This window comes from Biomphalaria glabrata, chromosome 1 (genome assembly GCF_947242115.1).
Source record: "Biomphalaria glabrata chromosome 1, xgBioGlab47.1, whole genome shotgun sequence".
Classification (NCBI taxonomy): Eukaryota; Metazoa; Mollusca; class Gastropoda; family Planorbidae; genus Biomphalaria; species Biomphalaria glabrata.
This window is the reverse complement of record NC_074711.1, coordinates 50837976-50859857: the sequence shown is the minus strand read 5'-3', so window position 1 is coordinate 50859857 and position 21882 is coordinate 50837976. Positions and strand designations below refer to the sequence as shown.

General features: G+C 41.3%; 1 protein-coding gene across 2 annotated transcripts; it reads right to left on the bottom strand.

Moving 5' to 3' along the window:
• Positions 1-744: 744 nt before the first annotated feature.
• On the bottom strand, positions 745-21838 carry LOC106068430 (alpha- and gamma-adaptin-binding protein p34-like). 2 transcript variants are annotated; one of them, XM_056042243.1, is made up of 9 exons: positions 21611-21837; positions 15196-15386; positions 14954-15053; positions 3060-3149; positions 2691-2774; positions 2147-2449; positions 1801-1881; positions 1035-1084; positions 745-848 (listed from the first exon to the last, which is right to left on the bottom strand). In XM_056042243.1, exons 1-9 carry the CDS (start codon positions 21675-21677, stop codon positions 774-776), a joined length of 1041 nt encoding a protein of 346 aa, XP_055898218.1. In that variant the 5' UTR covers positions 21678-21837; the 3' UTR covers positions 745-773. The 2 variants fall into 2 exon arrangements, with proteins under 2 accessions (XP_055898218.1, XP_055898225.1); XM_056042250.1 differs by lacking the exon at positions 1035-1084 and having other exon boundaries at positions 21611-21838.
• Positions 21839-21882: the final 44 nt, after the last annotated feature.

The window sequence follows — 21882 nt, the reverse complement described above, 5'->3', positions numbered from 1 at the left end:
AAGTGTGCTCTGAGATGAACCATAGTCGTCCTACGACTGAAGGAGGCCAATGATGATGCAATGATATGGAGTGTGTATGTGTGCATTCCTATGTTGACATTAAGTAGTTAGAGATTGATTGGTGACTATTCAGGTTGAATGATGCAAGTGTCAGTGTTAAGAACGTGAGATGAGTCCAGGATGCCACAGTGAAAAGATATGTTTTTGTAGTGAAGATTTTGTTCAAAATACCATTTTATATTATTATTTAAGACTACTACATTTATTTCATTTCATCTCAAGTTAAATTTGTCTCTATGGTAATAAAAGTTCTATACAGTACTGTTCACAAAGAAGTGATTCAAGTGATTTGAAGTTTTATAATAAGCCTACAGCCGGTTGAGTTGTCTACCAACAGTTTGGTGCTACAAGTCAACAACTGGTACATGTATCATAAAGAAAACTGACAGTTGTTAATATTGCTGCTTAATATTTAAATTTGATAGATAAAAAGTAAAACATTTTTATGATAAACACTTAAACAGAGCAGTCCTAAGGTTGTCATATTTTGTGACTTCTTTCAGTAGGTTTATGACTAATTTTCTACATGTATCAGATGTTGGTACATCAGTTTAGTTATAAAGGTTCTTAATCTCAATGTGACTTTGAAAGGGCATTTTTTTTTACAAGTATTCTTGTATTATAGTAAAGCAACTTTTTTTTTTTCAACCATGGCAGAATTTGAAACTTAAAAAGACAAAACTGTTGTATTTTATTCTATATAATTTATTGTATCAATCTGAGTCATCCTCCAAACCTTCAATCTCAGCTTCATCACCCCCAACAGCTTTCCAAAATGAAATGGCAACCTAAAAATAGATTTTAAAACAAAGCAAGATTCACTTTCTATAGAATTGTTTAAAGTATTAAACTACAGACATTTAGTTTCAGTAATCTACTGTATGGAGCACATTTTTGTGTTCAGTGCTGATAATAGAAGACAACAAGAAAGGACATTTTTATTACAAAGCTATCAAATGTCTTTTTAAATTGACCTTTTCTGCATATTTCTTTCTTTCCTCCGGTGGCAAAACTTCTGCTTTATCTAATGAAAAAATGAATATTATTTAGATAAGTAACAAGATTCGCAATCAGATAGAAAATAATTTTTTTTTATTTGATTATTGATGGCAATAATCTCTAAGATGTATAAATTTATCAAAAAAAAAAAAAGTAACTAAAAAGTTACTGCAATTATGTTGTTGTTTTTTCTTTCTGAAAAGAAATTACACTTCAAAAGTACAGAGATATAGAAAAGTATAGCAACTATATACAAGAAAATTAAGATAAATTGTTTTTCAACATCTAATCTCTATAAATATAATTTAAATATATAGCTATCTATTGTTAGCTTAGTCCTTTTTTTTTCAAAGATAAATCTATTCTGAGGAATTTTTATTATGTGCAAACTAAAGTATTTGATTTGGCGAAAATAGAACATTTTGAATTAATCAGCATGCGTTTTGTGTGGCTGGGATGTAATATTTCTGATCCTATAAATATCTATTCATTGGTTGGATCGAAAAGCTTTAATGAGTTATTTCAAAATGTGGCAGCAGTATAGTAATGTCATGTGACATGATTTTACAAAATCGATAACTTATAAAAACTTGAAGGTATATTTCATTTTAAACTAATGATTTTTTTAAAAAAGTACAATCTAATGAACCTAATGTCTAGAAAGTTGTTTGAAAATAGCTTACAAATATTTTACTTTAATTATTTAGGTAGCGCAGTGCCATCTTTGAGAGAGAAACAAACCTTTCATAACTTTAAGTTTCATAAACAGCTTTTCAAACTCTTCTATTCCAAGTTCATCGCCCATCAAAGTATCACTGGCATCTGAAACAGTCATCAGAGCAATGCCCTTATTAATACTTATCATAATAATAGGTCCACAGCACATCCTAATTTCTTGGTCACTAAAAATTAATGTTTGCAGACACACAACAAGGTCATCAACAAAACAACTTACATTAAATGTCATATATTGAATTATTATTGAACTTGTGTAAATATCAATATCAAGTTTGATGCACTCTTTATTTGAACCACTTAATTGTGTGGTATCAGTGACAACTACAAAAAGGATCAAACTGAAACTAACCTTCATCTGATTTCAACAAAGTCATCCAATCAATGTCTTCTAAGGTATGACCTTCATTTACTAATTCTGAACTTGCCTCTTCTTGCACACCAGAAGGTAGCACTTCATTAGTTAAACAAGTCTCTAACACTGAATCTGGTTTGTTTCCTGCACTACAAGTTTGACTGGTGTCTGTACAGCAAGTCTGTTGGTGGTCTGATGGAACAGGAGCTAATGGTGGGGTTTGATCATCTGTGGAATGATTAAGTATCTGTTGGTCTTTCATCAATTGTTGCATGTAGGGGCTGTAGACAGTAGGACTATCTGGGGAAGACAATCAACTAGTGTTAAATTTACATTATTATATCTTAAATATACAAGACAATAGGACTATCAGGGGAAGACAATCAATTAGTGTTAAATTTACATTATTATATCTTAAATATACAAGACAATAGACTTATACTTTTTGAAAGATTGAAAGAAATAAACATTTATTCTTCTGCATTCAGACTGAATTCTGATCTTTTGACTGTGGGTGAGTGTTGTTTTTTTAAAGACCTACTTTTCATGTTTAAATTTGACCAAGTATGAGCATGGAGAGCTTGGATGATTCTGGCCATTCCTGTGGTTTCTGGGAAATCATCCTCTGAAAAGAAAAATTTATATTTCAAACAATGTCCAATTTTTCAATATTTTTTTTGTTAAATAAACCATGTTAAAAAATAATAACAGTAGAATTACTAACTTCAATATCTATAAAACTAATTCTGCAATTGCAATATTTGACACCTATATCTAACATTTACTTTCTAACAAACATGTTAAACACTCTAAGTAGATTGAGTAACTAACAGATTTGACAAGCTATTTAACAAATATGTTACACAGAAACCATGCAAATAATATAAACATGTTCATAATGTGAACAAACCTTCTGCATCTGTTTCAGCTTCGGGCTCTAGTTCCACAAGTTCAAAGCCATGTTGTATGCACCATTCTAGCACAACTCTTTTACACACAACTAAAAAAAATTATTGTAACCATAATGTGTATATAAAAATTGTTTTAAATTTATTTAAAAAATGAGATGAGAACAAATTAATTTAAGAAGACTGCAAAATAAGATATTGAGTGCTTGTGTGTTTTCATGAAACAAAATTAAGTACTTTTAAAAAAAAAATGACATAAGGCTTAAAATGTAAATGTTTTATAAGCTTCAATAAACAAAAATGCAAATTCATAATGGACTCATGGCTCAATCATAACAGCCTACCATAGGTATTGGTTCCACAAGGTTGTCATTGCCAGAAGTGGTAAAATGTATGTTAGCATTCCACTACCTATAAAATGCTTCCTAATGGTATGCGTCTCAAATAGCCTCTGACAACCAGTTCAACTCCTGGCCTTCAAGTGTGACTCAGATATTGAGTCCTGCAGAACTGTTCTCACTAACAGAAGGGGCAAAGGCGAGTAACTGGCGCCTTAACCAATAAGCTTCAGGCAGGAGGGGCTCGTTAGCCTTGGCTGGGTACCCACCTAGGAGAAGGAAAACTCTTAATTCAAACCTCTGTTGCCTTGCAGCTATACCCAATCATGGGAAAGGCTTCGGGAGTCAACCCTGAGGAAAAATCAGGAGTTGGCGACCCTAAGGCAGTTTGCAGCACCCAGTGCTACACACTGGTGAGAACCCGCAAAGCCACTGACCCCAAACTGTATCGGCACTGTCATTCCTTTGGATACATCAGCTGCGTGGAGAGGGGGAAACTGATATGTAGGCAACATCGTTCCGACCACAGCTAATGCCCAGGCATTCATCTCATTTCCATGAGATGATCCATAGTCGCTTCGCGACTGAAGGAGGCCATTGACCATAGATATTGTTACGAATCTCACTATCCAGGCTCTCTGCAAACTGCACCATACACCACCAACGTAAAGAACTCGACAACTCAGGGCTCCAGAGTAACGTAACACTTTAATAGTTGAATAAATAACAGCCAATACTGTACAATTGGCAACACGTACACTGTACAAATATCTCTCCGATAACACTGTACCGCCGTATCAACTCTTGCACTGGCCTCTCCGTCTCGTTCCGGGCTTGCACTGGGTTCAACAGTTCAGGACTGACTTCACACACTGAGTTCGTTGTGTCGGACTCGATCACAGACCAAGATCAAGACGCCAGTCGTCTCAACTGTACTTGACAGTACTCCGCACCGAACCGTCGTAATGCTCCATACAGAACCACACCGTTGAACTGTGCTGTAGTCGACCGTGTTCTGAGCCCCTGTCTTGAACCTTCTGTCGTGGACCTTCTCTCGTGAACCTGCTTTCTGAACCGTCTTGACTGCGACACCTCCGCTCTTTATATAGGGTCCCTACTGGCCTTCTAGAACTGGACAGAACGCCGCTCGACATTTCTAGGTGGTCAGATGACTACAACTCTCGTGACGCTAATGAGCTCTGTTCACGATGGCGATTCTTCCCGAACCCTCTTGTTGACACTCGTCTCGGCTGATCGTCGTAACTGGTCACGGTTGACCGCTCGTCTAGCGCTGGCCTGGGGCGAGTTGCGTCGGCTGACTACACTCACAACACTACCCCCATCTGTGCCACCACCAGGTTTATAACACTGCCCCCTCCTTAGATCTGTCCGTCCCGGACAGAATAAACATCATGACATTGGCTGTAAAGTTTCATCGCTGCAGGCGGGGGTCGATCAGTGGCAGTTGGCTTGCCTCTTGAGCTTGATGGAGCCATCCAGGTTGGAGTCAGCAATGTTCGCTTCCTTCTTCTCCTCCAATGGGCCTTCACCTGGTTGCATGGACGTCTTGCGTTCATCGCCATCCACGTTGAATTTAGAAAACCTTTTCTTCTTCTCCTCCAGTTAGCCTTCATCTGGTTGCATCGACGTCGTCGCATCGTCATCCATGTTGCACTCAACAAAAGTAGCCTTCTTCTTCTTTTCTGCCAGTTGATCGTCCTCTTGTTGCAGTGACGTTGTGGTTGCATCGCTCTCTTGTCGTTCGATACTGAGGACAGCCACTTGACACATGGAGAGGTATAGGATGTAAGGGCAGGGATTACCAAAATTGTTGACCAAAGAGATGGCTTCATAGGTCTTTGCGAAGAAGGACTGAGATGGGCTTCAAATCCACAGGACAGGGAATTGTGGGACAGGTCAACATCTTCAGCCTTGTCTGGAGAGCATGCTGTTGAGGCAGGTTGGTAACACTCCTCGTGCAAAGGTCCCTCGTCTTCGGCTTCAGGCTCCATTCGGCTTTCTTCATCATCATCAGGACCTCTCTCCTTCGTCTCAGTATTGGGCCGATCGCCTGTTGGTTTCAGACCTTGTCGATGACTTTTATCGTGCAAATGTCCATCAACTTCAACGTCATGTTTCCTTGGGTTTTCTTCACCACCATCAGGACTTTCATCTCTAGTCTTGGCAGCTGGACCAACGTCTGTTGGCTCCGGACCTGGCTGGTATATCTCGACTTGCATATGCCTGTCAACGGCTTCATCAGGTTTCAATGGGTTCTCATGATCACCACCAAGGTTCTTCTCACTGGTTTTAGCATCTGAACGAACGTCTGTATTGACGATTCTCTCCTTCACATCAGGTATGCGTTGGTTCATGACGGCTATCTTGGTGTACATGGCATCTATCTTGGAATTGATGTTTCCTAGCATTGAGCTCAAGAGTTCCTCCATATCTGGTTCTACTTGAAAAAGATACGTGTCTGGATCTTCCTCTTCTTCCATCATGTCTTCCCGGAGGCGTGCTTGTAAGGTTTCTTTGTTTCCACTTGTCTTCAGCCCTCGATCACGTAGCTCTCGCTTCAGTTCTTTCAATTCGAGTTCGTACAGCAGTTTCAGACGAGCCATAGTAGATCCGTTCCGATCCCACTTCTGACACCAGTTGTTACGAATCTCACTATCCAGGCTCTCTGCAAACTGCACCATACACCACCAACGTAAAGAACTTGACAACTCAGGGCTCCAGAGTAACGTAACACTTTAATAGTTGAATAAATAACAGCCAATTCTGTACAATTGGCAACACGTACACTGTACAAATATCTCTCCGATAACACTGTACCGCCGTATCAACTCTTGCACTGGCCTCTCCGTCTCGTTCCGGGCTTGCACTGGGTTCAACAGTTCAGGACTGACTTCACACACTGAGTTCGTTGTGTCGGACTCGATCACAGACCAAGATCAAGACGCCAGTCGTCTCAACTGTACTTGACAGTACTCCGCACCGAACCGTCGTAATGCTCCATACAGAACCACACCGTTGAACTGTGCTGTAGTCGACCGTGTTCTGAGCCCCTGTCTTGAACCTTCTGTCGTGGACCTTCTCTCGTGAACCTGCTTTCTGAACCGTCTTGACTGCGACACCTCCGCTCTTTATATAGGGTCCCTACTGGCCTTCTAGAACTGGACAGAACGCCGCTCGACATTTCTAGGTGGTCAGATGACTACAACTCTCGTGACGCTAATGAGCTCTGTTCACGATGGCGATTCTTCCCGAACCCTCTTGTTGACACTCGTCTCGGCTGATCGTCGTAACTGGTCACGGTTGACCGCTCGTCTAGCGCTGGCCTGGGGCGAGTTGCGTCGGCTGACTACACTCACAACACTACCCCCATCTGTGCCACCACCAGGTTTATAACACTGCCCCCTCCTTAGATCTGTCCGTCCCGGACAGAATAAACATCATGACATTGGCTGTAAAGTTTCATCGCTGCAGGCGGGGGTCGATCAGTGGCAGTTGGCTTGCCTCTTGAGCTTGATGGAGCCATCCAGGTTGGAGTCAGCAATGTTCGCTTCCTTCTTCTCCTCCAATGGGCCTTCACCTGGTTGCATGGACGTCTTGCGTTCATCGCCATCCACGTTGAATTTAGAAAACCTTTTCTTCTTCTCCTCCAGTTAGCCTTCATCTGGTTGCATCGACGTCGTCGCATCGTCATCCATGTTGCACTCAACAAAAGTAGCCTTCTTCTTCTTTTCTGCCAGTTGATCGTCCTCTTGTTGCAGTGACGTTGTGGTTGCATCGCTCTCTTGTCGTTCGATACTGAGGACAGCCACTTGACACATGGAGAGGTATAGGATGTAAGGGCAGGGATTACCAAAATTGTTGACCAAAGAGATGGCTTCATAGGTCTTTGCGAAGAAGGACTGAGATGGGCTTCAAATCCACAGGACAGGGAATTGTGGGACAGGTCAACATCTTCAGCCTTGTCTGGAGAGCATGCTGTTGAGGCAGGTTGGTAACACTCCTCGTGCAAAGGTCCCTCGTCTTCGGCTTCAGGCTCCATTCGGCTTTCTTCATCATCATCAGGACCTCTCTCCCTCGTCTCAGTATTGGGCCGATCGCCTGTTGGTTTCAGACCTTGTCGATGACTTTTATCGTGCAAATGTCCATCAACTTCAACGTCATGTTTCCTTGGGTTTTCTTCACCACCATCAGGACTTTCATCTCTAGTCTTGGCAGCTGGACCAACGTCTGTTGGCTCCGGACCTGGCTGGTATATCTCGACTTGCATATGCCTGTCAACGGCTTCATCAGGTTTCAATGGGTTCTCATGATCACCACCAAGGTTCTTCTCACTGGTTTTAGCATCTGAACGAACGTCTGTATTGACGATTCTCTCCTTCACATCAGGTATGCGTTGGTTCATGGCGGCTATCTTGGTGTACATGGCATCTATCTTGGAATTGATGTTTCCTAGCATTGAGCTCAAGAGTTCCTCCATATCTGGTTCTACTTGAAAAAGATACGTGTCTGGATCTTCCTCTTCTTCCATCATGTCTTCCCGGAGGCGTGCTTGTAAGGTTTCTTTGTTTCCACTTGTCTTCAGCCCTCGATCACGTAGCTCTCGCTTCAGTTCTTTCAATTCGAGTTCGTACAGCAGTTTCAGACGAGCCATAGTAGATCCGTTCCGATCCCACTTCTGACACCAGTTGTTACGAATCTCACTATCCAGGCTCTCTGCAAACTGCACCATACACCACCAACGTAAAGAACTTGACAACTCAGGGCTCCAGAGTAACGTAACACTTTAATAGTTGAATAAATAACAGCCAATACTGTACAATTGGCAACACGTACACTGTACAAATATCTCTCCGATAACACTGTACCGCCGTATCAACTCTTGCACTGGCCTCTCCGTCTCGTTCCGGGCTTGCACTGGGTTCAACAGTTCAGGACTGACTTCACACACTGAGTTCGTTGTGTCGGACTCGATCACAGACCAAGATCAAGACGCCAGTCGTCTCAACTGTACTTGACAGTACTCCGCACCGAACCGTCGTAATGCTCCATACAGAACCACACCGTTGAACTGTGCTGTAGTCGACCGTGTTCTGAGCCCCTGTCTTGAACCTTCTGTCGTGGACCTTCTCTCGTGAACCTGCTTTCTGAACCGTCTTGACTGCGACACCTCCGCTCTTTATATAGGGTCCCTACTGGCCTTCTAGAACTGGACAGAACGCCGCTCGACATTTCTAGGTGGTCAGATGACTACAACTCTCGTGACGCTAATGAGCTCTGTTCACGATGGCGATTCTTCCCGAACCCTCTTGTTGACACTCGTCTCGGCTGATCGTCGTAACTGGTCACGGTTGACCGCTCGTCTAGCGCTGGCCTGGGGCGAGTTGCGTCGGCTGACTACACTCACAACACTACCCCCATCTGTGCCACCACCAGGTTTATAACACTGCCCCCTCCTTAGATCTGTCCGTCCCGGACAGAATAAACATCATGACATTGGCTGTAAAGTTTCATCGCTGCAGGCGGGGGTCGATCAGTGGCAGTTGGCTTGCCTCTTGAGCTTGATGGAGCCATCCAGGTTGGAGTCAGCAATGTTCGCTTCCTTCTTCTCCTCCAATGGGCCTTCACCTGGTTGCATGGACGTCTTGCGTTCATCGCCATCCACGTTGAATTTAGAAAACCTTTTCTTCTTCTCCTCCAGTTAGCCTTCATCTGGTTGCATCGACGTCGTCGCATCGTCATCCATGTTGCACTCAACAAAAGTAGCCTTCTTCTTCTTTTCTGCCAGTTGATCGTCCTCTTGTTGCAGTGACGTTGTGGTTGCATCGCTCTCTTGTTGTTCGATACTGAGGACAGCCACTTGACACATGGAGAGGTATAGGATGTAAGGGCAGGGATTACCAAAATTGTTGACCAAAGAGATGGCTTCATAGGTCTTTGCGAAGAAGGACTGAGATGGGCTTCAAATCCACAGGACAGGGAATTGTGGGACAGGTCAACATCTTCAGCCTTGTCTGGAGAGCATGCTGTTGAGGCAGGTTGGTAACACTCCTCGTGCAAAGGTCCCTCGTCTTCGGCTTCAGGCTCCATTCGGCTTTCTTCATCATCATCAGGACCTCTCTCCCTCGTCTCAGTATTGGGCCGATCGCCTGTTGGTTTCAGACCTTGTCGATGACTTTTATCGTGCAAATGTCCATCAACTTCAACGTCATGTTTCCTTGGGTTTTCTTCACCACCATCAGGACTTTCATCTCTAGTCTTGGCAGCTGGACCAACGTCTGTTGGCTCCGGACCTGGCTGGTATATCTCGACTTGCATATGCCTGTCAACGGCTTCATCAGGTTTCAATGGGTTCTCATGATCACCACCAAGGTTCTTCTCACTGGTTTTAGCATCTGAACGAACGTCTGTATTGACGATTCTCTCCTTCACATCAGGTATGCGTTGGTTCATGGCGGCTATCTTGGTGTACATGGCATCTATCTTGGAATTGATGTTTCCTAGCATTGAGCTCAAGAGTTCCTCCATATCTGGTTCTACTTGAAAAAGATACGTGTCTGGATCTTCCTCTTCTTCCATCATGTCTTCCCGGAGGCGTGCTTGTAAGGTTTCTTTGTTTCCACTTGTCTTCAGCCCTCGATCACGTAGCTCTCGCTTCAGTTCTTTCAATTCGAGTTCGTACAGCAGTTTCAGACGAGCCATAGTAGATCCGTTCCGATCCCACTTCTGACACCAGTTGTTACGAATCTCACTATCCAGGCTCTCTGCAAACTGCACCATACACCACCAACGTAAAGAACTTGACAACTCAGGGCTCCAGAGTAACGTAACACTTTAATAGTTGAATAAATAACAGCCAATACTGTACAATTGGCAACACGTACACTGTACAAATATCTCTCCGATAACACTGTACCGCCGTATCAACTCTTGCACTGGCCTCTCCGTCTCGTTCCGGGCTTGCACTGGGTTCAACAGTTCAGGACTGACTTCACACACTGAGTTCGTTGTGTCGGACTCGATCACAGACCAAGATCAAGACGCCAGTCGTCTCAACTGTACTTGACAGTACTCCGCACCGAACCGTCGTAATGCTCCATACAGAACCACACCGTTGAACTGTGCTGTAGTCGACCGTGTTCTGAGCCCCTGTCTTGAACCTTCTGTCGTGGACCTTCTCTCGTGAACCTGCTTTCTGAACCGTCTTGACTGCGACACCTCCGCTCTTTATATAGGGTCCCTACTGGCCTTCTAGAACTGGACAGAACGCCGCTCGACATTTCTAGGTGGTCAGATGACTACAACTCTCGTGACGCTAATGAGCTCTGTTCACGATGGCGATTCTTCCCGAACCCTCTTGTTGACACTCGTCTCGGCTGATCGTCGTAACTGGTCACGGTTGACCGCTCGTCTAGCGCTGGCCTGGGGCGAGTTGCGTCGGCTGACTACACTCACAACACTACCCCCATCTGTGCCACCACCAGGTTTATAACACTGCCCCCTCCTTAGATCTGTCCGTCCCGGACAGAATAAACATCATGACATTGGCTGTAAAGTTTCATCGCTGCAGGCGGGGGTCGATCAGTGGCAGTTGGCTTGCCTCTTGAGCTTGATGGAGCCATCCAGGTTGGAGTCAGCAATGTTCGCTTCCTTCTTCTCCTCCAATGGGCCTTCACCTGGTTGCATGGACGTCTTGCGTTCATCGCCATCCACGTTGAATTTAGAAAACCTTTTCTTCTTCTCCTCCAGTTAGCCTTCATCTGGTTGCATCGACGTCGTCGCATCGTCATCCATGTTGCACTCAACAAAAGTAGCCTTCTTCTTCTTTTCTGCCAGTTGATCGTCCTCTTGTTGCAGTGACGTTGTGGTTGCATCGCTCTCTTGTCGTTCGATACTGAGGACAGCCACTTGACACATGGAGAGGTATAGGATGTAAGGGCAGGGATTACCAAAATTGTTGACCAAAGAGATGGCTTCATAGGTCTTTGCGAAGAAGGACTGAGATGGGCTTCAAATCCACAGGACAGGGAATTGTGGGACAGGTCAACATCTTCAGCCTTGTCTGGAGAGCATGCTGTTGAGGCAGGTTGGTAACACTCCTCGTGCAAAGGTCCCTCGTCTTCGGCTTCAGGCTCCATTCGGCTTTCTTCATCATCATCAGGACCTCTCTCCCTCGTCTCAGTATTGGGCCGATCGCCTGTTGGTTTCAGACCTTGTCGATGACTTTTATCGTGCAAATGTCCATCAACTTCAACGTCATGTTTCCTTGGGTTTTCTTCACCACCATCAGGACTTTCATCTCTAGTCTTGGCAGCTGGACCAACGTCTGTTGGCTCCGGACCTGGCTGGTATATCTCGACTTGCATATGCCTGTCAACGGCTTCATCAGGTTTCAATGGGTTCTCATGATCACCACCAAGGTTCTTCTCACTGGTTTTAGCATCTGAACGAACGTCTGTATTGACGATTCTCTCCTTCACATCAGGTATGCGTTGGTTCATGGCGGCTATCTTGGTGTACATGGCATCTATCTTGGAATTGATGTTTCCTAGCATTGAGCTCAAGAGTTCCTCCATATCTGGTTCTACTTGAAAAAGATACGTGTCTGGATCTTCCTCTTCTTCCATCATGTCTTCCCGGAGGCGTGCTTGTAAGGTTTCTTTGTTTCCACTTGTCTTCAGCCCTCGATCACGTAGCTCTCGCTTCAGTTCTTTCAATTCGAGTTCGTACAGCAGTTTCAGACGAGCCATAGTAGATCCGTTCCGATCCCACTTCTGACACCAGTTGTTACGAATCTCACTATCCAGGCTCTCTGCAAACTGCACCATACACCACCAACGTAAAGAACTTGACAACTCAGGGCTCCAGAGTAACGTAACACTTTAATAGTTGAATAAATAACAGCCAATACTGTACAATTGGCAACACGTACACTGTACAAATATCTCTCCGATAACACTGTACCGCCGTATCAACTCTTGCACTGGCCTCTCCGTCTCGTTCTGGGCTTGCACTGGGTTCAACAGTTCAGGACTGACTTCACACACTGAGTTCGTTGTGTCGGACTCGATCACAGACCAAGATCAAGACGCCAGTCGTCTCAACTGTACTTGACAGTACTCCGCACCGAACCGTCGTAATGCTCCATACAGAACCACACCGTTGAACTGTGCTGTAGTCGACCGTGTTCTGAGCCCCTGTCTTGAACCTTCTGTCGTGGACCTTCTCTCGTGAACCTGCTTTCTGAACCGTCTTGACTGCGACACCTCCGCTCTTTATATAGGGTCCCTACTGGCCTTCTAGAACTGGACAGAACGCCGCTCGACATTTCTAGGTGGTCAGATGACTACAACTCTCGTGACGCTAATGAGCTCTGTTCACGATGGCGATTCTTCCCGAACCCTCTTGTTGACACTCGTCTCGGCTGATCGTCGTAACTGGTCACGGTTGACCGCTCGTCTAGCGCTGGCCTGGGGCGAGTTGCGTCGGCTGACTACACTCACAACACTACCCCCATCTGTGCCACCACCAGGTTTATAACACTGCCCCCTCCTTAGATCTGTCCGTCCCGGACAGAATAAACATCATGACATTGGCTGTAAAGTTTCATCGCTGCAGGCGGGGGTCGATCAGTGGCAGTTGGCTTGCCTCTTGAGCTTGATGGAGCCATCCAGGTTGGAGTCAGCAATGTTCGCTTCCTTCTTCTCCTCCAATGGGCCTTCACCTGGTTGCATGGACGTCTTGCGTTCATCGCCATCCACGTTGAATTTAGAAAACCTTTTCTTCTTCTCCTCCAGTTAGCCTTCATCTGGTTGCATCGACGTCGTCGCATCGTCATCCATGTTGCACTCAACAAAAGTAGCCTTCTTCTTCTTTTCTGCCAGTTGATCGTCCTCTTGTTGCAGTGACGTTGTGGTTGCATCGCTCTCTTGTCGTTCGATACTGAGGACAGCCACTTGACACATGGAGAGGTATAGGATGTAAGGGCAGGGATTACCAAAATTGTTGACCAAAGAGATGGCTTCATAGGTCTTTGCGAAGAAGGACTGAGATGGGCTTCAAATCCACAGGACAGGGAATTGTGGGACAGGTCAACATCTTCAGCCTTGTCTGGAGAGCATGCTGTTGAGGCAGGTTGGTAACACTCCTCGTGCAAAGGTCCCTCGTCTTCGGCTTCAGGCTCCATTCGGCTTTCTTCATCATCATCAGGACCTCTCTCCCTCGTCTCAGTATTGGGCCGATCGCCTGTTGGTTTCAGACCTTGTCGATGACTTTTATCGTGCAAATGTCCATCAACTTCAACGTCATGTTTCCTTGGGTTTTCTTCACCACCATCAGGACTTTCATCTCTAGTCTTGGCAGCTGGACCAACGTCTGTTGGCTCCGGACCTGGCTGGTATATCTCGACTTGCATATGCCTGTCAACGGCTTCATCAGGTTTCAATGGGTTCTCATGATCACCACCAAGGTTCTTCTCACTGGTTTTAGCATCTGAACGAACGTCTGTATTGACGATTCTCTCCTTCACATCAGGTATGCGTTGGTTCATGGCGGCTATCTTGGTGTACATGGCATCTATCTTGGAATTGATGTTTCCTAGCATTGAGCTCAAGAGTTCCTCCATATCTGGTTCTACTTGAAAAAGATACGTGTCTGGATCTTCCTCTTCTTCCATCATGTCTTCCCGGAGGCGTGCTTGTAAGGTTTCTTTGTTTCCACTTGTCTTCAGCCCTCGATCACGTAGCTCTCGCTTCAGTTCTTTCAATTCGAGTTCGTACAGCAGTTTCAGACGAGCCATAGTAGATCCGTTCCGATCCCACTTCTGACACCAGTTGTTACGAATCTCACTATCCAGGCTCTCTGCAAACTGCACCATACACCACCAACGTAAAGAACTTGACAACTCAGGGCTCCAGAGTAACGTAACACTTTAATAGTTGAATAAATAACAGCCAATTCTGTACAATTGGCAACACGTACACTGTACAAATATCTCTCCGATAACACTGTACCGCCGTATCAACTCTTGCACTGGCCTCTCCGTCTCGTTCCGGGCTTGCACTGGGTTCAACAGTTCAGGACTGACTTCACACACTGAGTTCGTTGTGTCGGACTCGATCACAGACCAAGATCAAGACGCCAGTCGTCTCAACTGTACTTGACAGTACTTCGCACCGGCGATTCTTCCCGAACCCTCTTGTTGACACTTGTTGTCTCGGCCGATCGTCGTAACTGGTCACAGTTGACCGCTCGTCTAGCGCTGGCCTGGGGTGAGTTGCGTCGGCTGACTACACTCACAACACTACCCCCATCTGTGCCACCACCAGGTTTATAACAATATTATTGGTATGCATAAGAAATGCATACTTACAAGTTCATTTAAAGAGAAAAATAAAGCCTTCAATTTAACTGCATGTTGTTATGCTTATGTGGTCATACTTTTTCATACTTGAACAGCACAAGAGATAAGGCCTACAATATTATTAGTTTCATATTATTATCCACTAAGAAACATAAGCTTTAAGTCATAGAAACATTACCATCAGTATTTTTGTTGGTTGTACATACAAGCATTTGTACTTCGGGTTCAATGTGTTTCAAATAAGGTAGCCAAGCCTTGACACCATCAAATGAAGTTATCTGTACAATATAAAAGTTCAAGCAATTGGGAAAAAAAGGAATCTATTTTGGACAGACACAAACTCATTAAATTTAGTATAACTTACAAAGTTTAGATTTTTTAAAAAAGGATTTTCATTTAACAAAAAGGAGAATTACTTACAGAGTTTGGATCAAAATAATGAACAAAAGCTTCAACAGAGCTTGCAAAGTCTTCATTTCCAATGGTTCTGTTCTCTGTAGTACACAACTGAATGGTAGTGTCATAGTACTTAGTTTCAAAGTGCCACTCATAGCTTTCAATTTCATCACAAACAACCTTTGGTGTTGGCAAATCAGAAGGTTTCAATATCGCTATAATAAACACATAATAATGAAAGTAAAACATGCTAATTCAACTGGAAATTAATAAATTAAAAATTTAGTTCCCTTTGAATGATGTCAGTTTCCAAACAGAGATGGTCGATAGGGAACATGGGAAAAGATTTGTCTTGACATGACAAAAAAAGAAAATGATATGAATAACAAAATTTTAAGAATACATTTTTTTATACTACACCTCTTAACTTCTTCGATTCTTTGAGGAAGGGATACAAAATTTAATCGAAACTTTCAGCACTTAAATGCATAACCTGACCCACTTTGACATCAAATCTAATTTTAACTATGAGTAGAAATACAATAAAAACTCTATTTTTATAGACCAATGGATGAGGAGTTTGTAGATACTCTCAGTTTTTCCTAGAGTAATGTGCAGGGCCCGAGCAGTTGCCATTTATATACACGCTCTCGAGTGACTTGCCAAGTATTATTACTAAAACTTCTTTATTTGAAAGTTTACAAAAGAACTGTTGCTACAGTGCATGCATCTTTTTTTCTTCACTTCTGACACACATTTCTTCTTTTTCCTTGTAAAAGGAAAGCTCATGATAAGGTCAAGCTCAAGATGTGTGGATTTTTTTTTCTTACCTTCCAGTAATAAAGGAGAAGGGTCATTAGCTTAGGGCTATTTTTAAGTCTGATTTAGACATATAAGGAAACTCGTCATTTTGAAGCACTGAGACATGGGAGAGCTAATAGTAGGCTAACAATTATCAATCTACCCGGTACGCTAAAGACTGTTGTGCCTAACTGGAGCGATACTAGTGTATAGAATTATCTATCAACAATGTACAAAATACCTGGATGTGATGTCAGTTACAAGCCAAGAATGAAGTTGTGGAGCATGGGAAAGGTAACAATGGCTTATGTTCTTGCGGTGGAGTAAAAAGAAAATGACTAAATGGTAAAAACTAAAGCTGTTTTAGACATATTTTTCTTTGATCTACTCAAGACTTCCATCAGCTTGATCAAGCGTTTGACAAAACCTACCCTATATCTCTATGACCTCATATTAAATTTTAATTAAGCAAAGTGATACTTTAAGGCATCCCTATTTTTATAGAGATGAACAGATGATCGATAATGATGATTGAAAATGGCTGGCAGTGAGCATTATTCGATCAAGACCCACAATTTTCGTACGTTGGGTTTGTACCGATCAGTTTTATTTAAAGTTTAAGTTTGAGTTCAGTTTGGTCATAAGTAAGGCTCGAGTTCAGCTTGTTTCCTATCTCTAATTTAGATTGAGACTCTAGAATACTTGAGATCTAGATCATTCATTTATTCAAATTGTCTACATTAACTTAACTTTAAAATTTATTTAAATCTATATTATATAAATACGTCTATCTACTCCATAGGCTACTATACTAGTGTCTAGAAATAGATCTATACTAATCTATAGTCTATAACTAGATCTAGAATTCTAGATATAGAGTAATACTATAGACTACTAGAATTTAGATATTCTAAGATATTTTTAGTGTCAGTCTTAGTACTAGATCTACTTTCTACTAGTAATCTAGATGTCTAGTTAAATCTAGAATCTAGTGGATCTAATCTCCTATCATCTAGTCTAGTTATTCTAGTACAAGTATATAATATATAAGCAGTGATGGGCAAAAGTTAACTAAAAAGTTAACTTTTAGTTTAACTAAAAAAAATAATTAAGGCCATTGTTTAACTAGAAAAAAAAAGTTTAGTTAAATTCGTAGTTAAATTAATTTTTTTTAGTTATTAACTAAAACATTTAATTAAAATTTGTACAACTTTTCAACATGTGGTCAGGGTTGAAACACACATCCCTGTTTTCTGATCATGTGATATCAATAACTTTGATTATTAAAAAATGATGCAGTTAACAACTATTTAGTCAGTCTGCATTTGAACAGGGTAAAGTAAGATGCTGGTTGAAGTTATGGGAGTAAATATTTGCAACTGAAAGTAACAGTATTATAAAATGTTAAAAAAACATTTTTTGCCAACAGCTTCTATGCAATATTAAAAATGGGGTTGTTCCGAAAATTTTGTGTGAGCCACGTGGAGGTGTTTAATTTCTGTTTATAGTGGGAATCTGTTTAGTGAGTTAGGTCAATATTTAGTGGTTTTAATCAATTCATTTGCGGCAAACAATAATTTTTTAACTGCAGGAACATCAAGTACACCCTTTTTATAGTCTTAAGACTTATTATTGAGATCTAAGTCTAAATCGACAACTAGGCTTATATAGATCTAAAAGCATTAGGATAGCCAACTCTAGAAAAAAAAATCTTAATCCACATCCTCTCTGACCATAAAGTAAATAGACTGTGTCCAACTGATTTTAACAACTTGAAATTTGAAATTCTAAATCTATGCCTATGTTATTTAATGAGATTTTAAACTTTACCAGTATAAGTAAGATTTTCCATTATATAATAAGTTAATATAATTTTGAAAAAAAAAGAGTACCATTCTTTTATAAAGGTTTTAATTCAAGGCAAAAATACAAGCACACATATTTATTTAGACATACATCTTTTTTGTTTTTATTTTATTGTGCATTAATGTTTATGTAAGAAACATATTATAATCCTTAATACTGATTTTATTATGGATAAATATTTCAACAATGTTAAAAGAAAAAGGTCGAACAGTAGGCATACAGTCGGATGATTATATCTATATAGGTCTAGTTCAACCCAGCCCCCCCCCCCCCCCCCCCAAAAAAAAAAGTTATGAAAAGTTTAATTAATTTTCTTTATTTTAGTTAAACTATATTTTGAAATTCATGATAAACTTTTACTTTTAGTTTAACTACTTTATTTTAGTTGAAAACTAGTTTTAGTTTAACTTTTAAAAGTTAGTTTAGTTCCCATCACTAGCTTCTAGATTCTATATAGATCTATAAGTATAAGTATATACAACTAGTCACTATAGTAACTATAGTTATAGTACTATATACCTTTACATATATAGTACTAGTACTATTATATAGTTATAGTCTATGACTCTACTCTATAGTATACTCTATAGACTCTACTCAAGTCTACTCTATAGTATAATTAATATAGACTGTCAGTGTCACTCTATACTTAAATACTATAGTAGAGTAGTATACTGTCGAGTGTAGTGTATAGTTAAGTATAGTATAAGTCATAAGTGTATAGAGTATAGATCTACTGTATAATAAGTAATAAGTATTACTATGTTTATACTATAGCCGCATAGCAGTGGCGTAGCAAGAGTATATGATGCCTGGTGCGGTACCTCATCTTGATGCCCCCCCCCCCAAAAAAAAACAACAAACAAACTAATTAATAACATTGCAAAACCTGTTCAAAATAATATGTATTCATAAATCAAATATTGTTAATTCAAAAAAAATCACTTTTACATAAACATACTACAAATGAATTTTACACGCTTTCTTGCTGGCAAAAGTATCAATAATTTTATCGAAATCCATTTTTTTCCACCAGCTCTTGTTCAATGGACAAAATGGCCAAATTAGTGAGTCATCGTTGATCGCAAATAATTCTTGATCAGTTTAAGTTTGCAAAAACTTCTCTCGCATGTAGCAACGCTTACCGCAATAGTAAAAAATATGCGAATCATGATGACGATATTTGGGACTGAATCATCTAGCTGATATTTATTAATAAAATTCAAGAGCTCAACAGGTTTTGGAAATTCGAAGGCTTCTGATGAAACTGTGACAAACCATTAAGCCTCTTTTGCTCCAGCAGAAATTTGTTTTTATCAATGTCGCTAGGAGTACTATCGAGATTGATTTCGACCTGAGGATTTAATAGCTGGGAAGGCGACAAAAATTCATATCTATCTGCTACATCATGAAGTTGCTCTAATCGGGTGATTATTTCTTGAACAATCCTGTCCAAGGTAGAATAAATTTCCCTTCGTAGCTCTTCTTTGTGTGTAAGTACAGAGTAGTCACTTTTCTCACCAGGCACGTTTTTGAGGTTCTGTACTGATTCTCAGATCTGAACACACGCTTTCGGCAAAGGTAATGCTGGCTTCAGCGATGTCCTCTCGAATACTACTTAAAAATGTCTCTAATGTTTTTAGTTTGAATGAGCAGTCTCGAATAGACAATCCTTGTTTTTCAAGGTAGAATTGCGCATCATTAATTTCAGTTAATACAGGAGCCCAAAATCCAAGATAGGTGAGAAAATTAAAAGACTGAACAGCAACCAATAATCCACCTGCTTCAGATCTAGTCAATGAATTTTCATCTCTGCTAGTTAATGTCTCCAGAGTTTGAGCAGGCAATGAATAGTGACTTCTAGAATACGTTTTTGGACACCGTAGTTTTGACCTTTCATGACCGCAGCATTATCATAGCCTTGACCCCTGCAGTCCATTATGTCTAAGCCATCTGAATGCAGTTTCTCTAGAATCATCTCAGCGATTCCAGCAACATGCTTGTCCTTTGTGTCGATATGTCAACAAAAGACTCACGAACCTGCACCCCGTCATTATCCATGACAACGTACCGTAAAATTTGGGAAGTTTGATCCAGCTTTAAGATGTCAGGTGTACTGTCAAAAATAATAGAGAAATATTTGGCTTGTTTTACTTGCTGTATGATTTGTTTTTTAGCGTGATCCCCCAATTTTGTAATAAATTCATTTTGTATTTGCGGAGACATGTATGTATTCGGTCTGGAACAAAGGTTAGTTCGAAGCACATGCTCCCTCAAGAGTGGATTGTACTTTGATAGTAAATTTACTAACTCTCCAGGTTTTCGTCTCTTGTATAATCAAATCTTGGGCCTTGTTGTCAATATTGTTCCCTACTCTCAAGCAAACTTCAAGTTCCCTCCAAGCAAGCGATGACTGAATGTGAGCTCTGCTGGTCTCATGTTTTTCTATTTTCGGGGATAACCTCCACCACTCATTGAATCCATCTTTGGATTTAAATGAAGATGATGAAATCTTAACAAACGTGGACCCTTTACATTTACAGAGGGAGAAGGTGGTACTTACGGCCTACGAGTGCTACAAAAGGGGCGACTCTAGGCTACCCACCACAATCTTAGTGCAACAGTGGAGAGAGAGGAACCGCATAAAAATGCGATCTTTCCTCCACATTGCGGCCAATGTGTCAAAATCATCTGGGCTCTCCACTGATAGAATTCCTATTAGAACGTGGAGGAGATTTGCCAGCCCCACAAATAAACATGTCCCTTATAGGGCAAGAGGGAGCCACCAAGAGGCGATTAACACCTGCCATACTCCAAAACTTGGCATCAGCTACACTAAAGTCCTTCCCATCAGATGCCATTATTCTGCTACACCGATGGGTCGGTAATGAGGGACCCGGATAGATCTGGGTATGGGGCCCTTATAGACTACACAGACTGGACAGAACCAGAGATGCCGATTTTTCCGTCTGAGCTTAAAAGGGTTTTGAGGCGCCAGCCAGACTAGTCAGTCTTGAGCACTGTTCATCATTTTGTTTACGTTACAGTATTACAATTAACTAGTTAGTTAAAAAAAAACTCTTAGAAAACAAGGGTTAGCTTATTTTAAAAAATTGACATTACAATAGAATTATTTCAAAAATTAAACATTTAAGAATCATAAAGAAATGAATAAACTAAGACAATTGTTTAGAGCTAGTGTTTAGTAATATATTGGTAAACTCAATATCTAGATTAAACCAATGGACTAAACAATGAAGTAAAAAAAGGTTGGCCTATCTTCTTCTTCTTTATATTACAGAGCATCGATCAGTGTAGTAACAATAAATGTAGTAAATTAGATTCAAACTGTTCTATAGTCTATAGCTTACATTGTATTGAAGAAATAGTCAAGGAGATTAAACAAAACAGCGACATGACTAGTTTGTAAATCGTTAGTTCATGTTTAAAATACAGTAGTTTATGTTTGCTCGTGTCATGAACTCGTGTCCATACAATTTGTCGTTTTTACTGAAACGTTCAGGGAAATAGGAAATTAATACACACAGTCACAGGGGGAATTTTGGTGCCCCTCTCCACTTGGTGCCCTGTGCGACCCGCACCACCCGCACATTGGTAGCTACGCCACTGCCGCATAGTGATAGTGCAGATAGTCTATACTCATAGTAGTCATAGTCATACTGTCAATAGTGTGTGTGTGAATTCAAAAGTGCCATAGACATTCACATAAATCTAGATTATGATGATAGATTTCAGTTTCAGACATGCTCACATTTGACAAATTCAAGCGGCTTATAATGTTCTGAAGATGACGAGAACAAAGCAATAGGCAAAGCCATTTATCTTTAGTCTAGATCTAATACCCTAATTCTAATCTAGAGTCATTCTATTCTAGGTTTCCATTCATAATCGTCTAGAATCCAGATTATTTGCTAGGTCTAGATCTAGTAGTGTTTGACTGGCTAGATCTAGACTACATCAGTATCACAAACCTATGAAATGAGACAATGTTTAGCTTACGAGAGTTCTTCCCCCTATATGTGT